This window comes from Taudactylus pleione, unplaced genomic scaffold, assembly GCF_031769625.1.
Source record: "Taudactylus pleione unplaced genomic scaffold, aTauple2 ptg003137l, whole genome shotgun sequence".
NCBI classification, from domain to species: domain Eukaryota; kingdom Metazoa; phylum Chordata; class Amphibia; order Anura; family Myobatrachidae; genus Taudactylus; species Taudactylus pleione.
Window position 1 is genome coordinate 4,239,986 of NW_028287496.1, and position 27,065 is coordinate 4,267,050.

The window sequence follows — 27,065 nt, forward strand, 5'->3', positions numbered from 1 at the left end:
TGGCAGCTTATCACTTTTCACCCCTAACTTCTAACACTGCTTAGTAAATAGACCCCATAGTTAATTATGTGGCCTCAGAGAACTCTCCTAGACACACACCAAAATAAGGGAGGACGGTCCCTTGTACAGATTATCGTCCAAGTAGTTCATACATTTATGAGTAAGGAATTCACAGAATATCATTAGAATGATAAAGGAAGCTGGAGAAATGCCAAAGTTGTGATCTACCAGCCTGTCAGGTAATAGGGATACTGGGCATGGTCCGAAATCAGTGTTGGGAATGTCAGTGTGTTTGACCTGGGTTAGGCTTAGGCTGTGGGAAGGGAGGGTTAGGCCTAGGCTGGAGGAGGGGAGGGGTAGAGTTAGGCTGTGGGAAGGAAGAGTTAGGCTTAAGCTGTGGGAAGGAAGGGTTAGGCCTAGGCTGCAGGAGGGGAGGGGTAGAGTTAGGCTGTGGGAAGGAAGGGTTAGGCTTAGGCTGTGGGAGGGTAGGATTAGGCCTAGGCTGCAGGAGGGGAGGGGTAGAGTTAGGCTGCAGGAAGTAAGGGTTAGGCTTAGCCTGTGGGAGGGTAGGGTTATGCACTAGAAGAAGGGGATGGTTAGGCTGCAGCAGGGGAGGGAGGGGTTTGGCTGTGTGAGGGAAGGTTAAGGTTATGCTGTAGTAGTGGAGGTTAGGGTTAGGCTGCAGGAGGAGGTGGTTAGGGTGAGGGAGGGTTAGGGTTAGGCTGAGAGACAGCGAGGTTTGGCTGCAGGAGGGTTAGGGTTAGACTGCAGAAGGGTTAGGGTTAGGCTGCAGGAGGGTTAGGGTTAGGCCGAGAGACAGCAAGGGTTAGGCTGCAGGAGGGTTAGGGTTAGGCTGCGGGAGGGGAGGGTTAGGCTGCAGGAGGGGAGGTTAGGGTTAGGCTACAGGAGGGGAGGTTAGGGTTAGGCTTCGCGGAAGGTAGAATATGTTTAGGCACTAAAGGGAGGGTTAGACTGCAGGAGAGGATGTTAGGATTAGGCTGAGGGAGGGGAGGGTTAGGGTTAGGCTGCAGGAGGGTAGGTTAGGGTTAGGCTGCAGGAGGGTAGCTTAGGGTTAGACTGAGGGAGGGGATTGTTAGGGTTAGGCTACAGGACGGTACTTTAGGGCTGGGCCGCAGGAGAGGTTAGGGTTAGGCTGCAGGAGGGTAGCTTAGGGTTAGGCTGAGGGAGAAGAGGTTTAGGGTTAGGCTGCTTGAGGGGAGGGTTAGGGTTAGGCTGCGGGGGGGATTGTTAGGGTGAGGCTGTGGGGGGGAGGGTTAGGCTGTGGAAGGGCAAGGCTTAGGCAGTGGGAGGGGAGGGTTAGGGTTAGGCTGTGGGAAAGGGAGTATTAGGGTTAGACTGCAAATGGGAGGGTTAGCTTTGCGTAAGGGAGAATATGGTTAGGCACTAAAGGGAGGGTTAGGGTTAGGGACAGGGGAGAAATACTCTCTGGAAAGCTGCTGCATCGGAGGTCTGACCCAGAAGTGACGGTCACACGACCACCAGGACCTGGAAGCTGCAAAGGGGGCAGCTAAGTGACCGCTGGGCCACAAGGGATGATATGTCTACATTCTAACATGTCCATATTTCATCAGTGTCTACATAATGAACGTCGACATATCATACCACACCATACAATGATAATACCAAGCTCCACCATCATGTTACAGAGATGTCCTCATACATTATTACTGTAGTTGCACCACACACCCCGGCGTGCCAGGTCCCGCGTGAATCTGCTATTGGCGAGCCTCTTTTTTTCATCTTTTTCTCCCGTAAATGCGATGTAACTAGAACGCATCAGCAGACTTGCCTGATTAATTTGTGCATGTATATCTGTGTGTGACTAAGTCTCTGAATCTGTATATAAAGTGCTACAAGTGCCAGATATTTAATGAGTGCATTCTCGCGGTGCATCCTAGTCCATCGCATTGATATTAGGGCTCATTTTTGGGCAAAAAAAACACAAAAAAAGAGGCACAAATAAGCAGAGTCAAGCCGGACCTGACGGCTCACTTGCATCAGGCGTCTTGTGCCCCGTGGTGTATTAAGGCTAGGCGTATGAGGACACATCTCTATGTCCATCTGTGAGTACTATCTATAGCGCATGCAGAATATGAGAGGGGAGGCATCAGTATCGCAGCAAGTGGGATGTCGGAGCTTAGAATAACAGCGCCTGGATACCGACACCACTCAGATTCCCGAAAGTAAGTAGCGGGGTTGGGGGGACAGTTAGGCACTAGGAGGGGAGGGTTAGGTTTAGGGAGCGGGGGAGGGAGGTTAGGGTTAGGCACTAGGGGGGAGGGTTAGGTTTAGGTAGTTGGGAGGGAGGTTAGGGTAAGGGGTAGGAAAAGGGAACCTGAACGCGGGCATCCCTTACCCAACCCTTTGAGAGAAGTCTCGTCAAGAATTTCAGAAGGAGAGGAGAAAAAAAAAATAGTAACAATATATATACTGTATGTTGGGACAGAAAAGAAAATATCAGAAAGTCGAAATAAATAGCGTAAGGAACAAATTAGAATAGAAAGCTACGGAGATGGAAGTGATATAGAACCCAACAAATGAGCTATAGATAGATGTCTTAATCCCGATGGGACCGCTTTGTGCCACTAGTCTGAGGTGCAATGTGTCACTTATACATTATTATTATTATTATTATTATTATTATTATTATTGTTTATTTATATGGCGCCACAAGTGTTCCGCAGCGCCTTACAAAGTACATAAAGAAATAGGTTGATTTACAGTGACTTACAGTACAGTACAGTAAAATACATTACAGGACATGGATAATATACATTGCTACATTCACGACCATAACACCCAGATAAGCAACAATGCAAAGCAACCAAGTGTTAGGTGCCCTGGTAGAGAGTAAGAAGTAGATGAAGGTAGAGTAAGGAGAAGCACAAAAGGATAGAGGGCCCTGCTCATAGGAGCTTACATTCTAAGGGGGAGGGGACAGGCAAACAGGGGTGACACAGATGGGGTAGGCAGGGAGGAAGGAGTATGTAGCAGCGGGTTAGGATGAGAGCTGGAAGGCTTTGATGAAGTAGTGGGTCTTGAAAGCCCGTTTGAAGGATTGTAGAGAGGTGGAGAGTCTGATGGGAAGCGGGAGAGAGTTCCAAAGGTGGGGAGCAGCACAGGCAAAATCTTGGAGGCGGGAGTGGGAGGAAGTAATCAATTGGCATGAGAGACGGCGTGCATTTGTTGAATGAAGAGGGCAGACAGGAGAGTGAAGGGAGGTGATATCAGAGATGTAAATGGGAGAGGAATGGGTGAGGGCTTTGTAAGTGAGTGTGAGAACCTTAAATTGAGTTCTGAAAGGGAAGGGGAGCCAGTGGAGGGCTTGTAAGAGAGGGGAGGCAGATGCAGAGTGTTTTGAGAGGAAGATGAGCTGAGCAGCAGCATTGAGGACAGACTGGAGAGGAGAGAGAAGGGAGTTGGGGAGGCCAGATAGGAGGAGGTTAGAGTAGTCCAATCTGGAGATGACCAATGAGTGTATGAGGGTTTTAGTGGCATCCTGGGTGAGAAAGGGTCTAATCTAATATTTTTAAGTTGAAAACAACAGGACTGCGAGAGGTTCTGAATATGTGGTTTCAAGGAGAGGGAGGAGTCCAGGATAACTCCAAGACAGCGGACTTTGGGGATAGAGGAGATAGTTGTGCCATCAATTGATAAAGAAATGGTGGGAAGTACGGTTATGTAGGGGGGTGAGAAGATGATTAGCTCAGCCTTAGACATATTAAGTTTAAGAAATTGCTGGGACATCAAGGAAGAGATGGCAGAGAGACAGTGGGAGACACAAGTGAGGAGAGAGGGAGAGAGATCAGAGGAGGAAAGGTAGATCTGAGTATCATCAGCATAGAGATGATATTGGAGGTCAAAAGAGCTGATGAGTTCACCTAGTGAGGACGTATATAGGGAGAAAAGGAGAGGTCCAAAAACAGAACCTTAGGGAACACCTACTGTAAGAGGCTGTGGGGGAGAAGAGGAATCATGAGAGGAGACAGAGAAGGAACGGTCAGAGAGGTAGCCAGGAGAGGGCAGTGTCACATAGACCAAGGGAGTGAAGGATTTGCAGCAGGAGAGGGTGGTCCCCAGTATTGAAAGCATCAGAGAGGTCAAGGAGGATGAGTAGAGAGTAATGGCCCTTGGATTTAGCAGCAAGGAGGTCACTGCTGACTTTTGTGAGGGCAGTTTCAGTGGAGTGGAGAGAATGGAAGCCAGACTGAAAAGGGTCAAGGAGGGAGTGGGAGGAAATAAAGGTGGTAAGGCGGTTGTAAACAACACGCTCAAGGAGCTTGGACGCGAAAGGGAGGAGAGAGATGGGACGGTAGTTGGAGAGAGTGTTAGAATCGGAATCGAGGGTAGGTTTTTTTAGAATGGGGGAGACAAGGGCAAGTTTTAATTAAGGAGGGGGCAAGATGGGAGTAGGCAGAAGGAGAGAGGTAGCAGAGGAGGCATGAAGGGATAGGGTCAAGGGGGGAGGTGGAAGGGGGGGAGGACCGGATGAGGGACATGACTTCCTCTCCAGAAACAGGGGAGAAGAAAGTTAGAGTTGGTAAAATGGAAGGAGAGGGGTGATAGCAGGGGGACTGGTGGGATATGATGTACTGATGTATGGACTAAATGTTAGATGTAATGTAGGTAGCAAAGTCAAGGGCTGAGAGCGAGGAGGGGAGGTGAGGAGGGGTGGGCGGAGGAGGAAGTTGAAGGTGGTGAAGAGACGTTGGGGATTGGAGGACTGAGAGGACATGAGGTTCTTGAAATATGACTGTTTAGAGAGGGAAAGGGCAGCACTGTATGGTATGATGAGAGCATAAATTTTAAATGAATAAAATCAGCCTTAGAGCGTGATCTTCTCCACTGTTGCTTGGCAGTTCATGAACACTTTTGCAGGTATCTGGTGCTTTTGGAATGCCAGGGTTGAAGTGTAAATCTACGAGGGTGAATAATGATCACCGGAGCAACAGAGTCCAGAGCAGAAGTAAGGGAGGTATTTTATAAGGAAATGGCTTGTTCAGGGCAGGAGAGAGAGAGGATAGGGGAGAGAAGTGAGTCAAGCTGGGAAGAAAAAGAAATGGTGTCAATAGCCTCAATGTTACGCTTAGTGATGGTGGCCTTAGGAGGTAGAGGAAAGGAAGGAGAGAGGATAGGTTAAAAGAGAGAAGGTGATGGTCAGAGAGGGAGAATGGGGAATTGGAGTTGTCAGAAATATCACAACGGTGAGTGAAGACCAGGTCAAGCGAATGCCCACTCACATGGGAGGGTGAGGAAGTCCATTGGGAGAGACCAAATGAAGACGTGAGGGTAAGGAGTTTAGAGGCAAAGGCTTGCAGGGTTATCAATAGGAATATTGAAGTCACCTAGGATAATAGAGGGAAGGTCAGAGGAGAGAAAGTGAGGGAGCTAGGAAGCAAAGTTGTCAATGAATTTGGAAGGAGGGCCAGGGGGACAGTAAATGACAGTTACTCTAAGGTTTACTGTTTGGAAGAGGCATATAGCATGAACCTCAAATGTAGAGAATGTAAGAGATGGTTCAGAGGGTAGGAGTTGGTAGGAGTAACCGGGGGATAGAAGGACCCCTACCCCACCACTATGGGGACCCCCAGGCTGAGGGGTATGAGAGAAGATGAGGCCCCCAGAGGAGAAAGCAGCAGGGGAAGTGGTGTCAGAAGGTGAAATCCAGGTTTCAGTAATGGCTAGGAGATGCAAGTTTTTTGGAAATTAAATGGTCATGGGTGGGTACGAGTTTGTTACATACTGATCTGGCATTCCAGAGGGCACAGGATAGAGGATAGAGGGACAGTGTTTGTGGGAGAGATGTGAATTAGATTATATGGACTGCTGATGCGAGAAGGTCTCAGCATTGGGATAGACAGCAAATGTCCTGGTACCCCCACTTAGGGGGAGATGTATCAAACCTTCTAGGGAGGACAGGTGAAGATACCTACAGCAACCAATCAGCATCTACTTATCAATGTATAGCATGTACTAGTAAAATTCTACCGCAAGGCTGATTGGTTGCTAAGGTAATTAATACCGAGAGCCTGATGAGCACACAGAATATAAGTATACAACTGCCGCAGTAAAAAAGTAGGGCTTCTGCTCACACTGATTATAAATTAGTACATTTCATTAACAAATGGATATACTGTATCACAATCCTCTGCTGCTGTTGAAAAAAATGGTAGCAAGCCAGAAAAAGAAAAACTAAAAGTATATCACATAACAACAGCGCAATAGGGATGTCTGACTGCTAATTAATATGCAAAATATGTAAATATATTTATTTGTTTAATCAAATACAATAAGAATGTAAAAAAACACAATATCTTGAAAATTCATTTGTAACAGCCTAATATTTTGAATAGAAACATTTCTAAAAAGAAAATACTGTATCAGCAGGAAAATAGTTACTATAGTGATAAGACATACATTGGTTTATTGCTTCTAAACGCTTAACAACCTTGTATAGCTTACTTAACTTAAACTAATAAATAACGACACAGACAACAAGAGCTTGGCTAAAAGGTCACAGCTTTTATTTATAATGAATTAACCTAACCAGGGTGGCAAAGAGACGCTGCAGACTCAGTTCTAGCTTTTTCTTTGCTCCAATACTCGGGGGAACGACTGAAACGTCCCCCCTCTAGACGCACTAACGCTGTGAGGGTCCCACTTCCCTCCTGGGCCAATCCTAGACGCTTTCGTACAAAACCGCCCGGGTCCCCCCGCACAAAGCGGACAAATTCGCCAGGTTCATCGAGGGCAAGTGCCCCCACAACGTATCTTGCGCCACATAAAGCCACAGAGCTGCAGCGTACTCCCGCCAAAGCCAGACTCCAACGGAAAACTGTCCCGCCACCCAAAACGACCTAGGACGGAACAAGAATTCCATAATAAGCAAACAGATCCAAATGATCAAGATGCAATCCATCAGGATTGAAATACCGAGTTAAATCACCAACTAAAAGCCATGACTCACAACCAAGCCACCCAATGACACAGCATGGCAGGCTTCTGACACACTCACCTTCTTCCTTGCTCTGTCAAACGCACCAAGCTAACACAACATTCTCCAGGTCAAACTATGCACCATACAAATCACAACAATCCTTCCATTCGCCCTTTAACCCAACCGAAAAAATTTCTCACCACGAACTATCACCCCATTTATACCTTCTTTCATGCCGTACGAAAGATCCCGAAAACAAGAGGCTGTCTGACATACAAACGAGCCACTATATACTGATCATCAGACCACTCCCTCAAGCAATATCATTGGCTCACCCAACCAGCTGACCAGACAGCCTTATAATCTGCCCAGCAACAAGACTGTCATCAACATCCATACAGCAAAAAACGCAGCATATCTTAGTGATTCTCACGCTTATCCAGCCTTCGCATACTATTGTATTGTAGCTTTTTATACAAAGTCACTTGCAGGTATTTCACACTGTGCTCACTGCAGATTATCACCACTCCAATTTGTCTCGTGGTATATATACAATATCTGTGTCTCTTTATGTGCTCACTGCAGATTATCACCTCTCCAATTTGTCTCGTGGTATATATACAATATCTGTGTCTCTTTATGTGCTCACTGCAGATTATCACCACTCCAATTTGTCTCGTGGTATATATACAATATCTGTGTCTCTTTATGTGCTCACTGCAGATTATCACCTCTCCAATTTGTCTCGTGGTGAATATAACCCTTTATGCGCACATCAAGTGTAAAAGTAATGTGGATAGAAAGGTAAGCGCTTAAAGCCGCTATGGTTTCTATAAGTGTTGTGGGGTCACAGTGTCACCAAATGATAAAGCATTACCGAGCATCTCCTGTCGATGGGAGCTGGCTGCGCAGAAGTACAGGTGGCAGCCATCTTGGTTAGGGATTGAAGCCTCCCTATAGGAGCCAATATGGAGTATGCACAGTAGCTCTCTGCCTTCTACTCATCTATCTAGTGTTCATTTGTTGGACTCTATATCACACTGATCTGGATCCCACTGTTCAGAAACGAGATTAATTGAACTTTTTTCTATTTTCTTCTTTCTACTTCACTTCTGAATTCTTATAAATTTTAGCCAAGCACCCTCCATAGCGTTACATGGATGGGCATACTGGGCCTGGTTCATTACCGATCAAAACTGTGATTACGCAAGCAATCGGACGATTATTGTGTTCTGCATATGCATCACAGTGCGGGTACTTGAAAACTACATTGCGATTGGGACAGCAATCGCAGTGACTACACAAACCCATCGCAGAAAGATTGACAGGAAGTGACCGTTTGGGGGTGGAGACAGCCCGGTCCACGAAATGCAGGCGTGTCAGAGAAATTTTAACGCCGTTACAGGGGAGTGCATAAATTAGCCACTGTGATGCCATACACAGCTTGGGCTGTCACTGTGTGTGATGAGGTTAGTAATTCCTGAGTATGGTCAGAGCCTGTGTAAGTGTGTGTGAGGCTGTGATGGTACTCCATGTTACTGATGGTGTCTCAGTCTTGTGTAGTCACTGTGTGTGATGAGGTTAGTAATTCCTGAGTAAGGTCAGAGCCTGTGTAAGTGTGTGTGAGGATGTGATGGTACCCCATGTTACTGATGATCTCTCAGTCTTGTGTAATCACTGTGTGTGATGAGGTTAGTAATTCCTGAGTAAGGTCAGAGCCTGTGTAAGTGTGTGTGAGGCTGTGATGGTACTCCATGTTACTGATGGTCTCTCAGTCTTGTGTGATCACTGTGTGTGATGAGGTTAGTAATTCCTGAGTAAGGTCAGAGCCTGTGTAAGTGTGTGTGAGGATGTGATGGTACTCCATGTTACTGATGGTATCTCAGTCTTGTGTGATCACTGTGTGTGATGAGGTTAGAAATTCCTGAGTAAGGTCAGAGCCAGTGTAAGTGTGTGTGAGGATGTGATGGTACTCCATGTTACTGATGGTGTCTCAGTCTTGTGTGATCACTGTGTGTGATGAGGTTAGTAATTCCTGAGTAAGGTCAGAGCCTGTGTAAGTGTGTGTGAGGATGTGATGGTATTCTATGTTACTGATGGTATCTCAGTCTTGTGTAATCACTGCGTGTGATGAGGTTAGAAATTCCTGAGTAAGGTCAGAGCCAGTGTAAGTGTGTGTGAGGATGTGATGGTACTCCATGTTACTGATGGTGTCTCAGTCTTGTGTGATCACTGTGTGTGATGAGGTTAGTAATTCCTGAGTAAGGTCAGAGCCTGTGTAAGTGTGTGTGAGGATGTGATGGTACTCCATGTTACTGATGGTATCTCAGTCTTGTGTGATCACTGTGTGTGATGAGGTTAGTAATACCTGAGTAAGGTCAGAGCCTGTGTAAGTGTGTGTGAGGATGTGATGGTACTCCATGTTACTGATGGTGTCTCAGTCTTGTGTAGTCACTGTGTGTGATGAGGTTAGTAATATCTGAGTAAGGTCAGAGCCTGTGTAAGTGTGTGTGAGGATGTGATGGTACTCCATGTTACTGATGGTGTCTCAGTCTTGTGTAGTCACTGTGTGTGATGAGGTTAGTAATATCTGAGTAAGGTCAGAGCCTGTGTAAGTGTGTGTGAGGATGTGATGGTATTCTATGTTACTGATGGTATCTCAGTCTTGTGTAATCACTGCGTGTGATGAGGTTAGTAATTCCTGAGTAAGGTCAGAGCCAGTGTAAGTGTGTGTGAGGCTGTGATGGTACTCCATGTTACTGATGGTGTCTCAGTCTTGTGTAGTCACTGTGTGTGATGAGATTAGTAATTCCTGTGTAAAGTCAGAGCCTGTGTAAGTGTGTGTGAGGCTGTGATGGTACTCCATGTTACTGATGGTGTCTCAGTCTTGTGTAGTCACTGTGTGTGAGGAGGTTAGTAATTCCTGAGTAAGGTCAGAGCCTGTGTAAGTGTGTGTGAGGCTGTGATGGTACTCCATGTTACTGATGGTGTCTCAGTCTTGTGTAGTCACTGTGTGCGATGAGGTTAGTAATACCTGAGTAAGGTCAGAGCCTGTGTAAGTGTGTGTGAGGATGTGATGGTACTCCATGTTACTGATGGTGTCTCAGTCTTGTGTAGTCACTGTGTGTGATGAGGTTAGTAATTCCTGAGTAAGGTCAGAGCATGTGTAAGTGTGTGTGTGAGGATGTGATGGTATTCTATGTTACTGATGGTATCTCAGTCTTGTGTAATCAATGCGTGTGATGAGGTTAGTAATTCCTGAGTAAGGTCAGAGCCAGTGTAAGTGTGTGTGAGGATGTGATGGTACTCCTTGTTACTGATGGTATCTCAGTCTTGTGTGATCACTGTGTGTGATGAGGTAAGTAATACCTGAGTAAGGTCAGAGCCTGTGTAAGTGTGTGTGAGGATGTGATGGTACTCCATGTTACTGATGGTGTCTCAGTCTTGTGTAGTCACTGTGTGTGATGAGGTTAGTAATACCTGAGTAAGGTCAGAGCCTGTGTAAGTGTGTGTGTGAGGATGTGATGGTATTCTATGTTACTGATGGTATCTCAGTCTTGTGTAATCACTGCGTGTGATGAGGTTAGTAATTCCTGAGTAAGGTCATAGCCAGTGTAAGTGTGTGTGAGGCTGTGATGGTACTCCATGTTACTGATGGTGTCTCAGTCTTGTGTAGTCACTGTGTGTGATGAGATTAGTAATTCCTGTGTAAGGTCAGAGCCTGTGTTAGTGTGTGTGAGGCTGTGATGGTACTCCATGTTACTGATGGTATCTCAGTCTTGTGTAGTCACTGCGTGTGATGAGGTTAGTAATTCCTGAGTAAGGTAAGAGCCTGTGTAAGTGTGTGTGAGGCTGTGATGGTACTCCATGTTACTGATGGTATCTCAGTCTTGTGTAATCACTGTGTGTGATGAGGTTAGTAATTCCTGAGTAAGGTCAGAGCCTGTGTAAGAGTGTGTGAGGCTGTGATGGTACTCCATGTTACTGATGGTTTCTCAGTCTTGTGTAGTCACTGTGTGTGATGAGGTTAGTAATTCCTGAGTAAGGTCAGAGCCTGTGTAAGTGTGTGTGAGGCAGTGATGGTACTCCATGTTACTGATGGTGTCTCAGTCTTGTGTAATCACTGTGTGTGATGAGGTTAGTAATTCCTGAGTAAGGTCAGAGCATGTGTAAGTGTGTGTGAGGCTGTGATGGTACTCCATGTTACTAATGGTGTCTCAGTCTTGTGTAGTCACTGTGTGTGATGAGATTAGTAATTCCTGTGTAAGGTCAGAGCCTGTGTAAGTGTGTGTGAGGCTGTGATGGTACTCCATGTTACTGATGGTGTCTCAGTCTTGTGTAGTCACTGTGTGTGAGGAGGTTAGTAATTCCTGAGTAAGGTCAGAGCCTGTGTAAGTGTGTGTGAGGCTGTGATGGTACTCCATGTTACTGATGGTGTCTCAGTCTTGTGTAGTCACTGTGTGTGATGAGGTTAGTAATACCTGAGTAAGGTCAGAGCCTGTGTAAGTGTGTGTGAGGATGTGATGGTACTCCATGTTACTGATGGTGTCTCAGTCTTGTGTAGTCACTGTGTGTGATGAGGTTAGTAATTCCTGAGTAAGGTCAGAGCCTGTTTAAGTGTGTGTGTGAGGATGTGATGGTATTCTATGTTACTGATGGTATCTCAGTCTTGTGTAATCAATGCGTGTGATGAGGTTAGTAATTCCTGAGTAAGGTCAGAGCCAGTGTAAGTGTGTGTGAGGATGTGATGGTACTCCATGTTACTGATGGTATCTCAGTTTTGTGTGATCACTGTGTGTGATGAGGTTAGTAATACCTGAGTAAGGTCAGAGCCTGTGTAAGTGTGTGTGAGGATGTGATGGTACTCCATGTTACTGATGGTATCTCAGTCTTGTGTAGTCACTGCGTGTGATGAGGTTAGTAATTCCTGAGTAAGGTCAGAGCCTGTGTAAGTGTGTGTGATGGTGTGATGGTACTCCATGTTACTGATGGTATCTCAGTCTTGTGTAATCACTGTGTGTGATGAGGTTAGTAATTCCTGAGTAAGGTCAGAGCCTGTGTAAGTGTGTGTGAGGCTGTGATGGTACTCCATGTTACTGATGGTTTCTCAGTCTTGTGTAGTCACTGTGTGTGATGAGGTTAGTAATTCCTGAGTAAGGTCAGAGCCTGTGTAAGTGTGTGTGAGGCAGTGATGGTACTCCATGTTACTGATGGTGTCTCAGTCTTGTGTAATCACTGTGTGTGATGAGGTTAGTAATTCCTGAGTAAGGTCAGAGCATGTGTAAGTGTGTGTGAGGATGTGATGGTACTCCATGTTACTGATGGTGTCTCAGTCTTGTGTATTCACTGTGTGTGATGAGGTTAGTAATTCCTGAGTAAGGTCAGAGCCTGTGTAAGTGTGTGTGAGGCTGTGGTGGTACTCCACGTTACTGATGGTTATTCAGTCTTGTGTAATCACTGTGTGTGATGAGGTTAGTAATTCCAGAGTAAGGTCAGAGCCTGTGTAAGTGTGTGTGTGAGGATGTGATGGTACTCCATGTTACTGATGGTATCTCAGTCTTGTGTAATCACTGTGTGTGATGAGGTTAGTAATTCCTGAGTAAGGTCAGAGCCTGTGTAAGTGTGTGTGAGGATGTGATGGTACTCCATGTTACTGATGGTTTCTCAGTCTTGTGTAATCACTGTGTGTGATGAGGTTAGTAATTCCTGAGTAAGGTCAGAGCCTGTGTGTGTGTGTGAGGCTGTGATGGTACTCCATGTTAGTGATGGTTTCTCAGTCTTGTGTAATCACTGTGTGTGATGAGGTTAGTAATTCCTGAGTAAGGTCAGTGCCTGTGTAAGTGTGTGTGAGGATGTGATGGTACTCAATGTTACTGATGGTTTCTCAGTCTTGTGTAATCACTGTGTCTGATGAGGTTAGTAATTCCTGAGTAAGGTCAGAGCCTGTGTGTGTGTGTGAGGCTGTGATGGTACTCCATATTACTGATAATATCTCAGTCTTGTGTAATCACTGTGTGTGATGAGGTTAGTAACTCCTGAGTAAGGTCAGAGCCTGTGTAAGTGTGTGTGAGGATGTGATGGTACTCCATGTTACTGATGGTCTCTCAGTCTTGTGTAATCACTGTGTGTGATGAGGTTAGTAATTTCTGAGTAAGGTCAGAGCTGTGTAAGTGTGTGTGAGGATGTGATGGTACTCCATGTTACTGATGGTGTCTCAGTCTTGTGTAATCACTGTGTGTGATGAGGATAGTAATTCCTGAGTAAGGTCAGAGCCTGTGTAAGTGTGTGTGAGACTGTGATGGTACTCCATGTTACTGATGGTGTCTCAGTCTTGTGTAATCACTGTGTGTGATGAGGTTAGTAATTCCTGAGTAAGGTCAGAGCCTGTGTAAGTGTGTGTGAGGATGTGATTGTACTCCATGTTACTGATGGTGTCTCAGTCTTGTGTATTCACTGTGTGTGATGAGGTTAGTAATTCCTGAGTAAGGTCAGAGCCTGTGTAAGTGTGTGTGTGAGGATGTGATGGTACTCCATGTTACTGATGGTATCTCAGTCTTGTGTAATCACTGTGTGTGATGAGGTTAGTAATTCCTGAGTAAGGTCAGAGCCTGTTTAAGTGTGTGTGAGGCTGTAATGGTACTCCATGTTACTGATGGTGTCTCAGTCTTGTGTAATCACTGTGTGTGATGAGGTTAGTAATTCCTGAGTAAGGTCAGAGCCTGTGTAGGGGTGTGTGAGGATGTGATGGTACTCCATGTTACTGATGGTTTCTCAGTCTTGTGTAATCACTGTGTGTGATGAGGTTAGTAATTCCTGAGTAAGGTCAGAGCCTGTGTGTGTGTGTGAGGCTGTGATGGTACTCCATGTTAGTGATGGTGTCTCAGTCTTGTGTAATCACTGTGTGTGATGAGGTTAGTAATTCCTGAGTAAGGTCAGAGCCTGTGTAAGTGTGTGTGAGGATGTGATGGTACTCCATGTTACTGAAGGTTTCTCAGTCTTGTGTAATCACTGTGTTTGATGAGGTTAGTAATTCCTGAGTAAGGTCAGAGCCTGTGTGTGTGTGTGAGGCTGTGATGGTACTCCATGTTAATGATGGTTTCTCAGTCTTGTGTAATCACTGTGTGTGATGAGGTTAGTAATTCCTGAGTAAGGTCAGAGCCTGTGTAAGTGTGTGTGGATGTGATGGTACTCCATGTTACTGATGGTATCTCAGTCTTGTGTAATCACTGCATGTGATGAGGTTAGTAATTCCTTAGTAAGGTCAGAGCCTGTGTAAGTGTGTGTGAGGCTGTGATGGTACTCCATGTTACTGATGGTATCTCAGTCTTGTGTAATCACTGCATGTGATGAGGTTAGTAATTCCTTAGTATGGTCAGAGCCTGTGTAAGTGTGTGTGAGGCTGTGATGGTACTCCATGTTACTGATGGTCTCTCAGTCTTGTGTAGTCACTGTGTGTGATGAGGTCAGTAATTCATGTGTAAGGTCAGAGCTGTGTAAGTGTGTGTGAGGCTGTGATGGTACTCCATGTTACTGATGGTTTCTCAGACTTGTGTAATCACTGCGTGTGATGAGGTTAGTAATTCCTGAGTAAGGTCAGAGCCTGTGTAAGTGTGTGTGAGGCTGTGATGGTACTCCATGTTACTGATGGTCTCTCAGTCTTGTGTAGTCACTGCGTGTGATGAGGTTAGTAATTCCTGAGTAAGGTCAGAGCCTGTGTAAGTCTGTGTGAGGATGTGACGGTACTCCATGTTACTGATGGTATCTCAGTCTTGTGTAATCACTGCGTGTGATGAGGTTAGTAATTCCTGAGTAAGGTCAGAGCCTGTGTAAGCGTATGTGAGGCTGTGATGGTACTCCATGTTACTGGTGGTATCTCAGTCTTGTGTAATCACTGTGTATGATGAGGTTAGTTATTCCTGAGTAAGGTCAGAGTCTTTGTAAGTGTGTGTGAGGCTGTGATGGTACTCCATGTTACCGATGGTTTCTCAGTCTTGTGTAGTCACTGCATGTGATGAGGTTAGTAATTCCTGAGTAAGGTCAGAGCTTGTGCAAGTGTGCGCGAGGCTGCGATGGTACTCTATGTTACCAATGGTTTTGCAGTATTGCAAACTATTACCAATGTATGTAAGGTAAAGTGGGCGTCCTTATTTTAGGCTTCGACGGCTCTGCGATTACAATCATTAGCATATTTTCACAGTGAGACTGCTTGCTTAATTGCTGTTTTGATCGTAATAGCGATCCTTACTGAATCAGGCCCAATGTACCGTATGTAGCATAATGGTAGCACTAGGGGCCAGATGTAATAGGGTGAGAGGTTAGATAATGTGAGAGTTTAGAAGTAACCTCTGACATTTTTTAAACTACCCCAATGTAATAGAGATAGAGAACATGGTAACTCCCCCAATGTAATAGAGACAGAGAACATGGTAACTCTCCCAATGTAACAGAGACAGAGAACATGGAAATTCCCCCAATGTAATAGAGACAGAGAACATGGTAACTCTCCCAATGTAATAGAGAGAGAGAACATGGAAACTTCCCCAATGTAATATAGTCTGAGAACAGGCAAAGTCACATGTTTTTAGACTCAAAAAACTCTCACGATTTAAACTCTCACCCAGAAGTTTTTCCCATTTTGAAGATAAAACTGGACCAATGTGAGAGGTTACTGCTAAACTCTCACATTTTGTAACTCTCACCCTATTACATTTGGCCCTAGGTGCATTGTGCTGGCAGATTAAGGTCAGACTCCTCCTACCCTTACATCTGTACCCCTTTTAGATATTTTAGGTCTCAAAAGCAATTTACATACATTTTATTCATTATAATTGTACTTACTAAATTCTTTGTGTTTAGTATTATTGAGATCTTCAGTTAAATAAGTTTCTGTTTTTGCAGCTAAGGAATTGTACTGTAACTCTAGAGGTGTAATTGTGCGCCCCCTCCTCATCCCTCGCCCCTCTTTATTGCCTGGAAGAAGTTTATTAGGTGATTTAATTTTGTATTGGCTCATTTGGCGATTGCTTATGACAAATTAGGATGTAGACATCCTTATAGACATTTAGAGGCCTATTCATCATCCCTTAATTTCTACAGTAGGTGAAAATTAACATCTTCACCTAATTTTGTAGAAATTATGTTTCAGGGCTATTCATTAACTGTATCACTGATATCTCCTGGTTACAATTCTCCTCCGATAGTTACCACAGTCCTCATACATTAGAATGGAGAAGTGGAAATTATATAATTTATTAAGTTCCAAAAAAGCATTTTTCAGAACTTGTGAGTGTCACTGTAAAGCATCCTGAGATGGCGTACAGTCCTCACTACTCTTCATGAGCTGATGTTTACATGGCAGCTTGTGCAGCAGAGAGATCTAAATTTCAAGGCCAGGACTAGATCCAGGTGCCTGCAGGGATCTGAGATAAACCACAACCAACTCTCAGAATTCTTAGCACCTGCTTCCAAGTCCTGGACATCTCCAGAGGGGACTGCAAACCTCGAAATACCCCCCCCCCCTGTAAACTTCTGATTGCACATTGCTCAGCTGGAGGAAATGAAGCAGTTTAGTAACGGGACTCTGCAGCTGTCGGGGAAAAGCTGACTTTGCAGAAAGAGCAGCTTTTCGGAAGTGGAAGTTAAGAAATGGAAGAATGATGAATTGCTCTAATTTTTACACTGAACTCGCGGAGTTCGGAACATATCACCACTGATATTTTTTTTCATCATGAATAGGCCCCTTAGGTATCTATAATAACTTTGCTACAAATTATTAATAACTGTTATAACTGATACTGTTTATAACTGATTACTTTCTTGGATATCAGACTCACAATTGTGGATGGAACCATTCAAACTAGCACCTTTCATAAGGAAGCGGATTCTTACATTTATATAAATTATTCCAGCAACCACAGTAAACAATGGTTGAATAACATCCCTTCGGGACAGCTCAGACGTTTACGTCGGAATTGCTCATCAAGGGATGTATTCACCCAACAAGCTACACACCTTTGTCAAGTTTTTCAAGAAAAAAATTATCCTGAATCCATTTTACAAGATTCTCTCAAAGAAAGTGAAGATTTAGATCGCAATGCCCTTTTAAAGCCTTCTAAGAAGAATTCATCCAAATTAGACCTGGATAAATCGAGTGCTTTTATCTCTAAATTTAATAGTTGTTCCCAGCAGATTAGGAATATTTTTAGTAGGAATTACAAAACATTACTCTTTGACCCCCTTTTGAAAAAAGTATTGAAAATGAAACCCACAATAATATTCCAAAAGGCAGATAACCTTAAGAATATACGGTATTAGCTCCAAGTCTTTTTAAAAGGAAAAAAGACATTAGAAGCTTCATCCAAGAAATCAGATTGGTTACCGAGAATTGTAGGTTGTTTCAGATGTTCTCAATCACGCTGTATTACATGTGGTTACATTCACAATAAGACCTTATCCATTTCTTCTAAACACTCTGTGATCAAGTACCCCATTAATTCTTTCATTTACTGCAATAGTGTGTATGTCATATCTATTGCCGTGTCCATGCCTTCTGCAATATATAGGACGCACCGCGAGATGTTTAAAAACTAGATTCCTAGATCACAGGAGAAATATACTTAATGGTTTAGACACACATAATGTCTCAAGACATTTTCGTTTGAAACACTCTGGGAACCCTGAAGGATTGATACTTATAGCTATCGAATTCATCCCCCCCACTTTGAGAGGAGGGGATAGATATCGCAAACTTTGCATCCGTGAAGCTTATTGGATGCATGCAATACGGACTTTATACCCAGAGGGGTTAAATTAAATTGTTGAATCAGACTTTTGATTCTCTCTACTTTTTTATGTTTTTTTATATATTTTCTTATATTTATTTATTTATTTATATTGTTTTAGGTGGAAAAACATCTAATAGGGGATACACCCACCACCTATAGACGTATAGGACTATTGTAGAACGGTAGTTTTACAATATGGGATTATTCAATGGTCTTTATTTCTTTTTCATTTAAACAACTATCTCTTATTAATATTTTTTTTATTCATATGGGTTAAATTGTGAAAAATTGAGAACTTGAAGACTTTTTTGGGTTAATATATTAATTATTTTTGTTCATCTGGAGTTGGACTTGTTGTGTTTAACCTATATGTTTTCTTTATATTTATATGTCTTCTGTATAGCACTTATTGACCTATTTACAATCTTATTCAAATCAGATGCTTAACTATGTGCAATTTATAGTTTATATAGTTTGCAACTTTAGATCTTGATATTCACCCAGCAATGGATAATGGCATTTATATTAAATGGTTTTAGTATTATAACTATCCAATACTGAGACATTTTGAGTTGTATTATATATTTTTTTCTTTGCTAATGAGTTAATAGAATGCAATTCGCTTACAAATGAAAACTGGTGATCTATTGTATCTATCTATCTAGGTATAGATCTATTGAAGGTGGGATTGGTCACTACCCATTCAAATAGGAATCCATGGACACAATGGTCACTTCAGCCTTTTGATGAAACCCCTGGGAGAGGGGAAAAACGCGTCAAGGGAGAGAAACCAGTACCTGCATCTGTTCCTGACAGGAATTTGAGACCGCATCAGCATTCACTTCTAGCCGCCAGCAGCCGCAATCAGCTGCTACTTATCCCATTGATATATCTGGAGCCGGGAGTCTGCTGGAGCAGACAGACCTCCGGGGTAGCTGTGCTGACGGTGAGCGGTCACATGAGCACCGGAGTGCAGCACATCGTGTCCCCCTGACTGCAGCGCGCACTACGGATCGATTGCCGGAGCTTCCTATCCCACTGTGGATCCTATTGACGGCGAGCAGCCACTTCGCATCATATAATTGCCAGAGCAAATTACAATATACTATTTTCATCAAAGCAGCTTTATTATATTGATCAGGAGCCCTATGGGACACGAAGCGGTGAGTGCTTTTCATTCGTGGACTCTCTGCTGACCGTCTTCTCTTTTCCCCTCCAATCATTGCGGATATCAATCAATTTACTACTGTTCCAACATGATGATTCATGGACAGTTATTTTTGTAAGACTCATTACACCATTTATGCATTCTATCTTTTATTTATTATTATTTTGTTTTATTAATGTATTAGTGAATTGCTGATATATTTTTAATATAGGAACTGCAGTTCTAATTTATATGTACTTAATAAATTGTGATATTTATACAATTAACCATTTATTAGATTTTTTTGTGAGCACAAGCGCAGATGGGATGCAATCGGGAAACCGACTGTCTTAATCCCGACAGCCGGCTTCCCGATTGCTTTATCCCGATGTGGGATAAATGACCGGCGTCTATATCTAGACGCCTGTCATTTACCCGACGCTGGGAGACCAGCGCCCGGAATCCCAATCGAAGGGATGCCGGGCGCCGCCAGCAGACAGCCGCGGGGGGAGGGTTAGGTTTAGGGCACCCAGGGGGGACTTAGGGTTAGGCACCCCCCCGGGAGGGTTAGGGTTAGGCTAGGGGGAGGGAGGGTTAGTGTTAGGCACCCCCGGGGGGACTTAGGGTTAGGCACCCCTCCGGGAGGGTTAGGCTAGGGGGAGGGAGGGTTAGGGTTAGGCACCCCACAGGGGGACTTAGGGTTAGGCAGCGGGGAAGGGGGGGTTAGGGTTAGGCACTTAGAGGGGGGATTAGGTTTAGGCACTTGGGGGGGAGGTTAGGGTTAGGCACCCCTAAGGAGGGTTAGGGCTAGGGGGTTAGGTTAGGTTAGTAGATACTTACCTTAGGGATGATCGGGATTTCCAGCGCTGTCAGGCTTCCACTGCCGGGAACTCTGCTTCTGTCGGCCAGGCGCTGCCGGGATTCGAACTGTCGGCCACAGGGCCGGCGGTATCTCATACTGATTCCACGCAGACATATCCTTTGTATATTTATAACTGATACTGTACAACAGATTCTATATAGTCCTATAAAGCAGCCGCACACTCGGTTACCTTGCCAGATACCGTCGAGGTCTATGATCTGGGATATTGCGTTCTTATCACATCCTGGCATTTCCTCTCCTCCGTTTGGAAAGAAATCCAGGTGACCGGACAGCTGACTCGTTCCTAAACCTGAAACGTGCGAATAAAACAAAAGCTGCTGTTATTCCGATGTATCACTGACCATACAAACTGAATCTGACAGGTGAAAAAATCAAAAAGCAAAGAAAAGGTTTTCCACTGAAAATCTCCTATTATAATGACAATATTGTGCGCTGGGTCAGGAGCTAAAGACACATTTTCTTTTTCCATTTTCATTCACTGTAAATGTGAATTGATCAAACCAATAGCATTGGCAGAGCAGAACAGTATATATATATATATAGAGAGAGAGAGAGAGAGAGAGAGAGAGAGAGAGAGAGAGAGAGCGCACTCAGTGGAACACAGACAAGACAGGCGTCAAACAATGGCTAAAATAAATGTATGATACAATAAAAGCAGAAAACATATTATGCAATATTGTGTGTTAGTGACTGATCACCAGAACAGCGTTATAGCCGCTCTTGTCCCATTGCATTCTGCGTGCACCCGGCGCGGTGGCGGCTGATGTATGTGGCAGTGTCCCTGTCATACAACCATCTATAGAGTAGGAACTTCTCAGCGCTAATACTGTCAGTACTACGGCTTTGGTATGTTATGTTGACAATCACAATATTGACGGTCGTTGTATAGGAACCACAATGACGACAGCTTATACATGCCGACACAATTGTTCAGAATGTAGAGAGGTACATAATGCTGACACCCAAATTTTAACCCAAACCCTAAACTCTGAACCTAGAATTTCGCTTGTCAGCATTTTGACTGTGCTGACCAATCATGTGTTGGTATTTCGACTGTGTGCATTTTAGGACATTTGACAATATGGTGTCGACCGTTTGACTGTCGGTATTGTGATGACATGATGACTATATAGCAGTACTACTGTACGTCGACTTGTAAACATCAAATAGGTAAAAGTGTCAGACGGGAGCCTCTAAAACTTGCTTTATAATCTCTCCCAGAACAGCAGCTCCTCCAAATAGCAACGGAAATAGTGATAGGGGTACTGTCCCCCCATAATGATAGGGGTAATCAACCCCCAACATAATGAAACGGGTGGCCGTCCCAAGGGCACACACCTTCTCAGAATCGAAACCCAACACCTGGACCCAGGGTGCCACTCATCTCTCCTATACACACCTAAATAAGGCAGCATCGACTTGGAATCTGTATGAATGACATCTACAAAATTTCCATCTGAGGGGTCCAGTCTGACCTCTATTGGGGTCCCAAGGAAATAGGGTTCAGCTGGATCCAACCCTGTAAGAACAAATACGGATAAAGACTGTCAGAGCATATAGAGTACTGGTCACTCAGGGGATAGAGACAGAGAACATAGAGTACAGGTCACTCAGGGGATAGAGACAGAGAATATAGAGTACAGGTCACTCAGGGGATAGAGGCAGAGAATATAGAGTACAGGTCACTCAGGGGATAGAGACAGAGAATATAGAGTACAGGTCACTCAGGGGATAGAGACAGAGAATATAGAGTACAGGTCACTCAGGGGATAGAGGCAGAGAATATAGAGTACAGGTCACTCAGGGGATAGAGGCAGAGAATATAGAGTACAGGTCACTCAGGGGATAGAGACAGAGAATATAGAGTACAGGTCACTCAGTGGATAGAGACAGAGAATATAGAGTACAGGTCACTCAGGGGATAGAGACAGAGATTATAGAGTACAGGTCACTCAGGGGATAGAGACAGAGAATATAGAGTACAGGTCACTCAGGTGATAGAGACAGAGAATATAGAGTACAGGTCACTCAGGGGATAGAGACAGAGAATATAGAGTACAGGTCACTCAGGTGATAGAGACAGAGAATATAGAGTACAGGTCACTCAGGGGATAGAGACAGAGAATATAGAGTACAGGTCACTCAGGGGATAGAGACAGAGAATATAGAGTACAGGTCACTCAGGGGATAGAGACAGAGAATATAGAGTACAGGTCACTCAGGGGATAGAGACAGAGAATATAGAGTACAGGTCACTCAGGGGATAGAGGCAGAGAATATAGAGTACAGGTCACTCAGGTGATAGAGACAGAGAATATAGAGTACAGGTCACTCAGGGGATAGAGACAGAGAATATAGAGTACAGGTCACTCAGGGGATAGAGACAGAGAATATAGAGTACAGGTCACTCAGGGGATAGAGACAGAGAATATAGAGTACAGGTCACTCAGGGGATAGAGACAGAGATTATAGCGTACAGGTCACTCAGATTATAGTAAGTAATACAATTAGACGTGGGTCTTACTGTGCGGTTTTAGCTCCCAGTTTACTGTATATTCCCAGAGCTATTCAGTTATTAAACTCCCTTTGGTTGATATGTGCACTGTACCTTACCTACTTAACACAACTAAAACTTATCAAAAATAAACACACAGACAACAGGAGTTGGATTTAAATTAAAGGTCAACTTTATTTGACATCAGATTATTAATTAATTATCAATCATATTAAATTTGGGTTATCTAATTAGATAATTAGATGTTGCCAATTGAAATAAATTGTGATCTTAAAGTTAGTATGGTGGTGGACAACAAAGAATGGACACTCCCACAGACACACGCAGACCAATCACATCACTCGTTGGTGTTCAGCTCTCCCCAAAAAGCACGCCCGGACAAGCTGAACCAGGAGAGCGCACCCATCTAATTTGTGTAACTAAAAGCACACTACCGTACTTTCCACCAAACAAAGAGAAGGAGTCTTTGGCTGACAGACCTAATATACCAGCGAGGCCAATCCCCCAAGGATCCCTATAGGCTAACACTAATGACTGACATTTAACAACAAAAGTCTTACAGGTATACTGCTCCCACACCCACGGGGTTTACACTGGCTCAGTCAGATTGCACTTGCCTTACGCTGTCCTTCCTGCGGCTAAGGCTCAGTAAGTCACAGTTCCCAGGTTTAGTTTATGCCATAACAGCCAGCAATTACATCGTAACCAGTCCTGGAAGCACTGGTAAACTTCCATTTCTACTTGCACCTCAGGAGGTTGCAAGCAGAAATCCACGTTAAGTGCAGCTCGCGGCTACTTCCAGGCAGCAATTGAATAGCTCTGATTCAGCACAGATCGCAAGTCTACGATTGCACACACCCGATTGCTGCGAAAATATGCAAATGACTGCAATCACAGCACTATACCAAGCCACCCACTTCCCATTACATACATGTAACCCTCCCTTTAACGCCTAAAGGGACACCTGGTTATGTTACGATTATCCTAGTATGTACCTACCATTCACAGCCTATTAGGTGAGGTACCCTTATATCGGTGCCTCCACCCACATTTATATTTTATGAAAAATATTTATGCCAACCTGGGAAAGCCCATACAGAGTAATGACAAGTTGTGGGGTGTTAGTGTATATAGTGTTCATATAATACAATTTTCAATATTTGACAAACCCAATCGATTTTTTCCTTTCAGCTCCTCGACACTACATCAGGTAAGTGACTCACGAATTGTAAATGGTTTTCTATTATATTATTTATAAAAGAAATCAACATACAGCTACAAATTCAACATATGCTGCTTAATGTAATCCAAGGTTATTTCATATATCTATAACACATATTATTCTACAATGTCATCTTAAACAGTTACTCTAAGCGTGGATTGTGGTGAATAAACTCCCTTATGACAATTAGTTCAGGATTTACATAACACTGCCAATGTGTGAAAGTCCCGGATAAAGGCCCTCATTCAGAGGTGGTCGCAAGAAGTGAGCGCTCGCTCTGAATGAGGGTGGCCGCTTGATTTTTCAAGTGCGGCCTCCTGGTCGCTAGCTAAGCTGTGGGTTATCACCCACAGCTTTAGCGACCGACCAGGTTGATGGTCGCGATGGTCAAGCCCATCGCGACCATCGGGGCTTGCGACGAGACCCTAAGGTTGGGTCTCGGCAACCGCAAGCCCCAGGGAGCTTCCTTCTCTGTTCGAGCAGGAAGCTCCCCACTGACATCACTACTGATGTCAGTGCGGCCGCCCTCAAAATGGCAGTCGTTCCTTAAGGAAACCACCCCCCCGCCATGCCTACAAAATGGGTTGAGCTGTCGATCAACATTGACAGCTGGCCCTTATGTAGTGAGCTCCGAATCGAGAGAATTTCTCTCACCCTCCTGGGCTTGCGCACATGCAGTGCGGCCACTGCGCATGCACAGGGCCTAAACATCGACCCGGGTGCGAGCGCTCAGCGCTTGTAACCGGGTCTGAGTGAGGTCCAAAGTCTGAAGTAAATCACACTGATTATAACCACACTACTAACATGTTTATGTAGAGGTTGGATGACAAAACAACCTCCCTAAAACATTAGAAGGAGAACCAATACCCCCAATATAGATACAGTATCATGTGAGAATATATTAGGGGACTAGGATACATTATATTTATTGAATAGAACCAGACCATATATATGCTATTTATTGATGAAAATACTGACCAATAATATTATGCATCAGGTCTGAAGAATTAATATTGAATCACCCAGTGAATGAAGCGGTACTGATAATATTATATGGTGTATAATAATAAACTACCATATCAAGATATGTTGAGAGGTTTCAATTGGTTCATATTTCTACATTAAACACATTTTCTAATATAACAACAAAGATTAATAAAAGAGGACACACAGCGAAGAAAATATATTTTATTGCACATTTCTACTTTTCTATTTATTTTAAACCAATATTTCGCTGAACACTATTCCCTTTTGGGATTAGATAAACTATTTTTTAATGAATACCAAATAAAGCATATGATTTTAATATATAAAAAATCCACAAAATGTGCGCCCTACTATAGACAAAACCTTTCCTTTTTTTCTTCTTTACTTCTGTTTTTGTATAATAAGGTATTGTATACCATTTGTCTGTTGGCAGCACCCCCAAGTAAAAAATAAATAATACATATTAGAGTCTGAATATTGAAGATGGGGTAATATTATGTAATTAAGGGATGTGTGCGGATATCAATTCTTTCCCATTAGTACTCTGTCTGAGGTCCAAAGTCTCCTGGCAGCGGAAGGAAATAGTCTATCCCTTATTACTAACTGACTGACACCTCCACATGAACGGGACCAAGATTGTTACTCAATGGAGCGATTTCACCTTCTCCTAAACTGAATAAATATACAATCCTCAATAGTGTCAGAAGTCACGGTGAGAGATTATAGTTGCTATGCTGTATTCCCCTCACTGCCTTCTATAGTACTTTGTGTTCCTCTCTGTAGCTTGTTTCTATTCTGGTGATAATCTGTTACAATGTTGCAGTCTATAATCCCCTGGAGGCTGAATTGGTAAGAATGTTATAAAGTATACTCTATAGGGGCAGCAAGGTATAAAATCAGCCTTATATATGCAGCATTGTTAATCATTAATCTGGCCTCTGATCCTTCTTCTGGAACAATTGTATTAAGTAAAGATGAAGTCTGTCTATGTGAGGTGCATTGGAATGACTCTACTCACTCCATAGGTACATTGATGCCAGCAATGGGAAGAAACAATGGCGGCTCCTACTTCATTCCCGCGGTTAGCGTGAAACTGAAGTTCGGTATCTGCTGGGATGACTATAATACACAGCTTCTCCCCCGATCCCCAGCTCCGCTGCTACCGCTATTGACCCGGACGTCGCAGTCTCTCTGATCTCCGTCTTCCTCCCTACAGCCAACCGCTATGATGCAGCCAATGCCGGACACCTTTCTCTCTCCAGCCACCGCTAATCTTCCGAAGTGCGATGCCTCTTCAGCAACTATATTGCCCCTCACTGGTTAGCGTGCCTCCGACTCCCAGCAGCAGTCTTCTAGCTCTCAACGCTGCGCTCTGAGACCAAGGTACCGCACTGGAGAGAAGAACCACGGACCGTCCGCACCTTTGCTGTCTCTCTCCTCTCCAACCGACACTTGCCAACCGCCCACCAACCCCCGCTTCTCCTCCACCTATGGCTCCAGCCTTCAGATCCCCTCGTGCCCAATCTAGTATTTTCTAAGACACAGACCCTTACCCTGAGTGCTTGTGTTCTTACCATGACTTCTACCACCCTGTACAGCATATACATATCTTAACTATCATCAGTTTACATATATACACATAGTACTTCATCTCCAATTAATATACAAAGACTAAAAAATTAAATATATGATGCACACACACATTATATATATATATATATATATATATATATGATCCTATAACACATGGGCACTACCTCCACACTGGCTACATACATCCACAAGTCAGCGAAAACATCCGGAACATTGGACCCATATGCACAGTTGTGGTTGAGCTGACCCTGACTCATCAACTGCGAATCTTCCTGTCGCCATCTAGACCTCTGGCTGCGTCTGCCATCGCAGTGGCTTAGTTATGCACGGCCCTGTAACGGCGTTCAGATGCACAGGCACACCTGCGTTCCTTCGACCAGTTCCTCTCTCCAGCCCCAAACAGTGCTTCCTGGCATTTATTTCTTTGTGACGATGCGTGTCCGCTGCATTCACATACCCAATCGCAGTTGCCGGCTTGAACACGCGCACTGCGATGCATAGGCATAGGCAGAACTCAAATATCGACAGGTTGCGTGCGTCCGCAGCCTGAAACAGGCCCTTAAGCCACAGTCTTACTGTGAGAGGTAACTGAATAGCTCTGGGCAATTATCCCATGGCTAAGTGTAATCGCCCCCATAGAGTAGCGGCCTCTCAGTGATGGTCACAGGACGGCTCTCAGCTATTACAAGTTGACCATTTTTATGTTTTGGTTAATTATATGTTTTTAAACCTACCAGTTACTCTCGCAATTCCGGGACGTCTTTTCCCCGCCTCTCCAGCAGCGTGAGCCCCCAGACTGTGACCGATTACATGGACATTGGCTAGAGAATAGCCAAAGTCGCTCTGAAAATCATTTAATAGATGAGAACAATAAACACAATTACTAATCAGAATTAGAGAGCTCACATTGAGGGCTATCTGGTTTGTAGTGGAATAGTATAAGGTAGTCTTCATTCTAGCACCCTGCACCTGTCAC

General features: G+C 44.0%; 1 protein-coding gene across 1 annotated transcript in view; it reads right to left on the minus strand.

The window, feature by feature from the left end:
- PNLIP (pancreatic lipase) overlaps nucleotides 1-27,065 on the minus strand; it is a 133,989-nt gene that overhangs the window by 16,055 nt on the left and 90,869 nt on the right. The window contains exons 5-7 of the mRNA XM_088466431.1: nucleotides 26,824-26,932; nucleotides 21,172-21,291; nucleotides 19,942-20,061 (exon numbers count right to left, since the gene is read on the minus strand). Of these exons, the coding sequence (XP_088322557.1) occupies nucleotides 19,942-20,061; nucleotides 21,172-21,291; nucleotides 26,824-26,932 (349 nt within the window). The remainder of the gene's footprint in view (nucleotides 1-19,941; nucleotides 20,062-21,171; nucleotides 21,292-26,823; nucleotides 26,933-27,065) is intronic.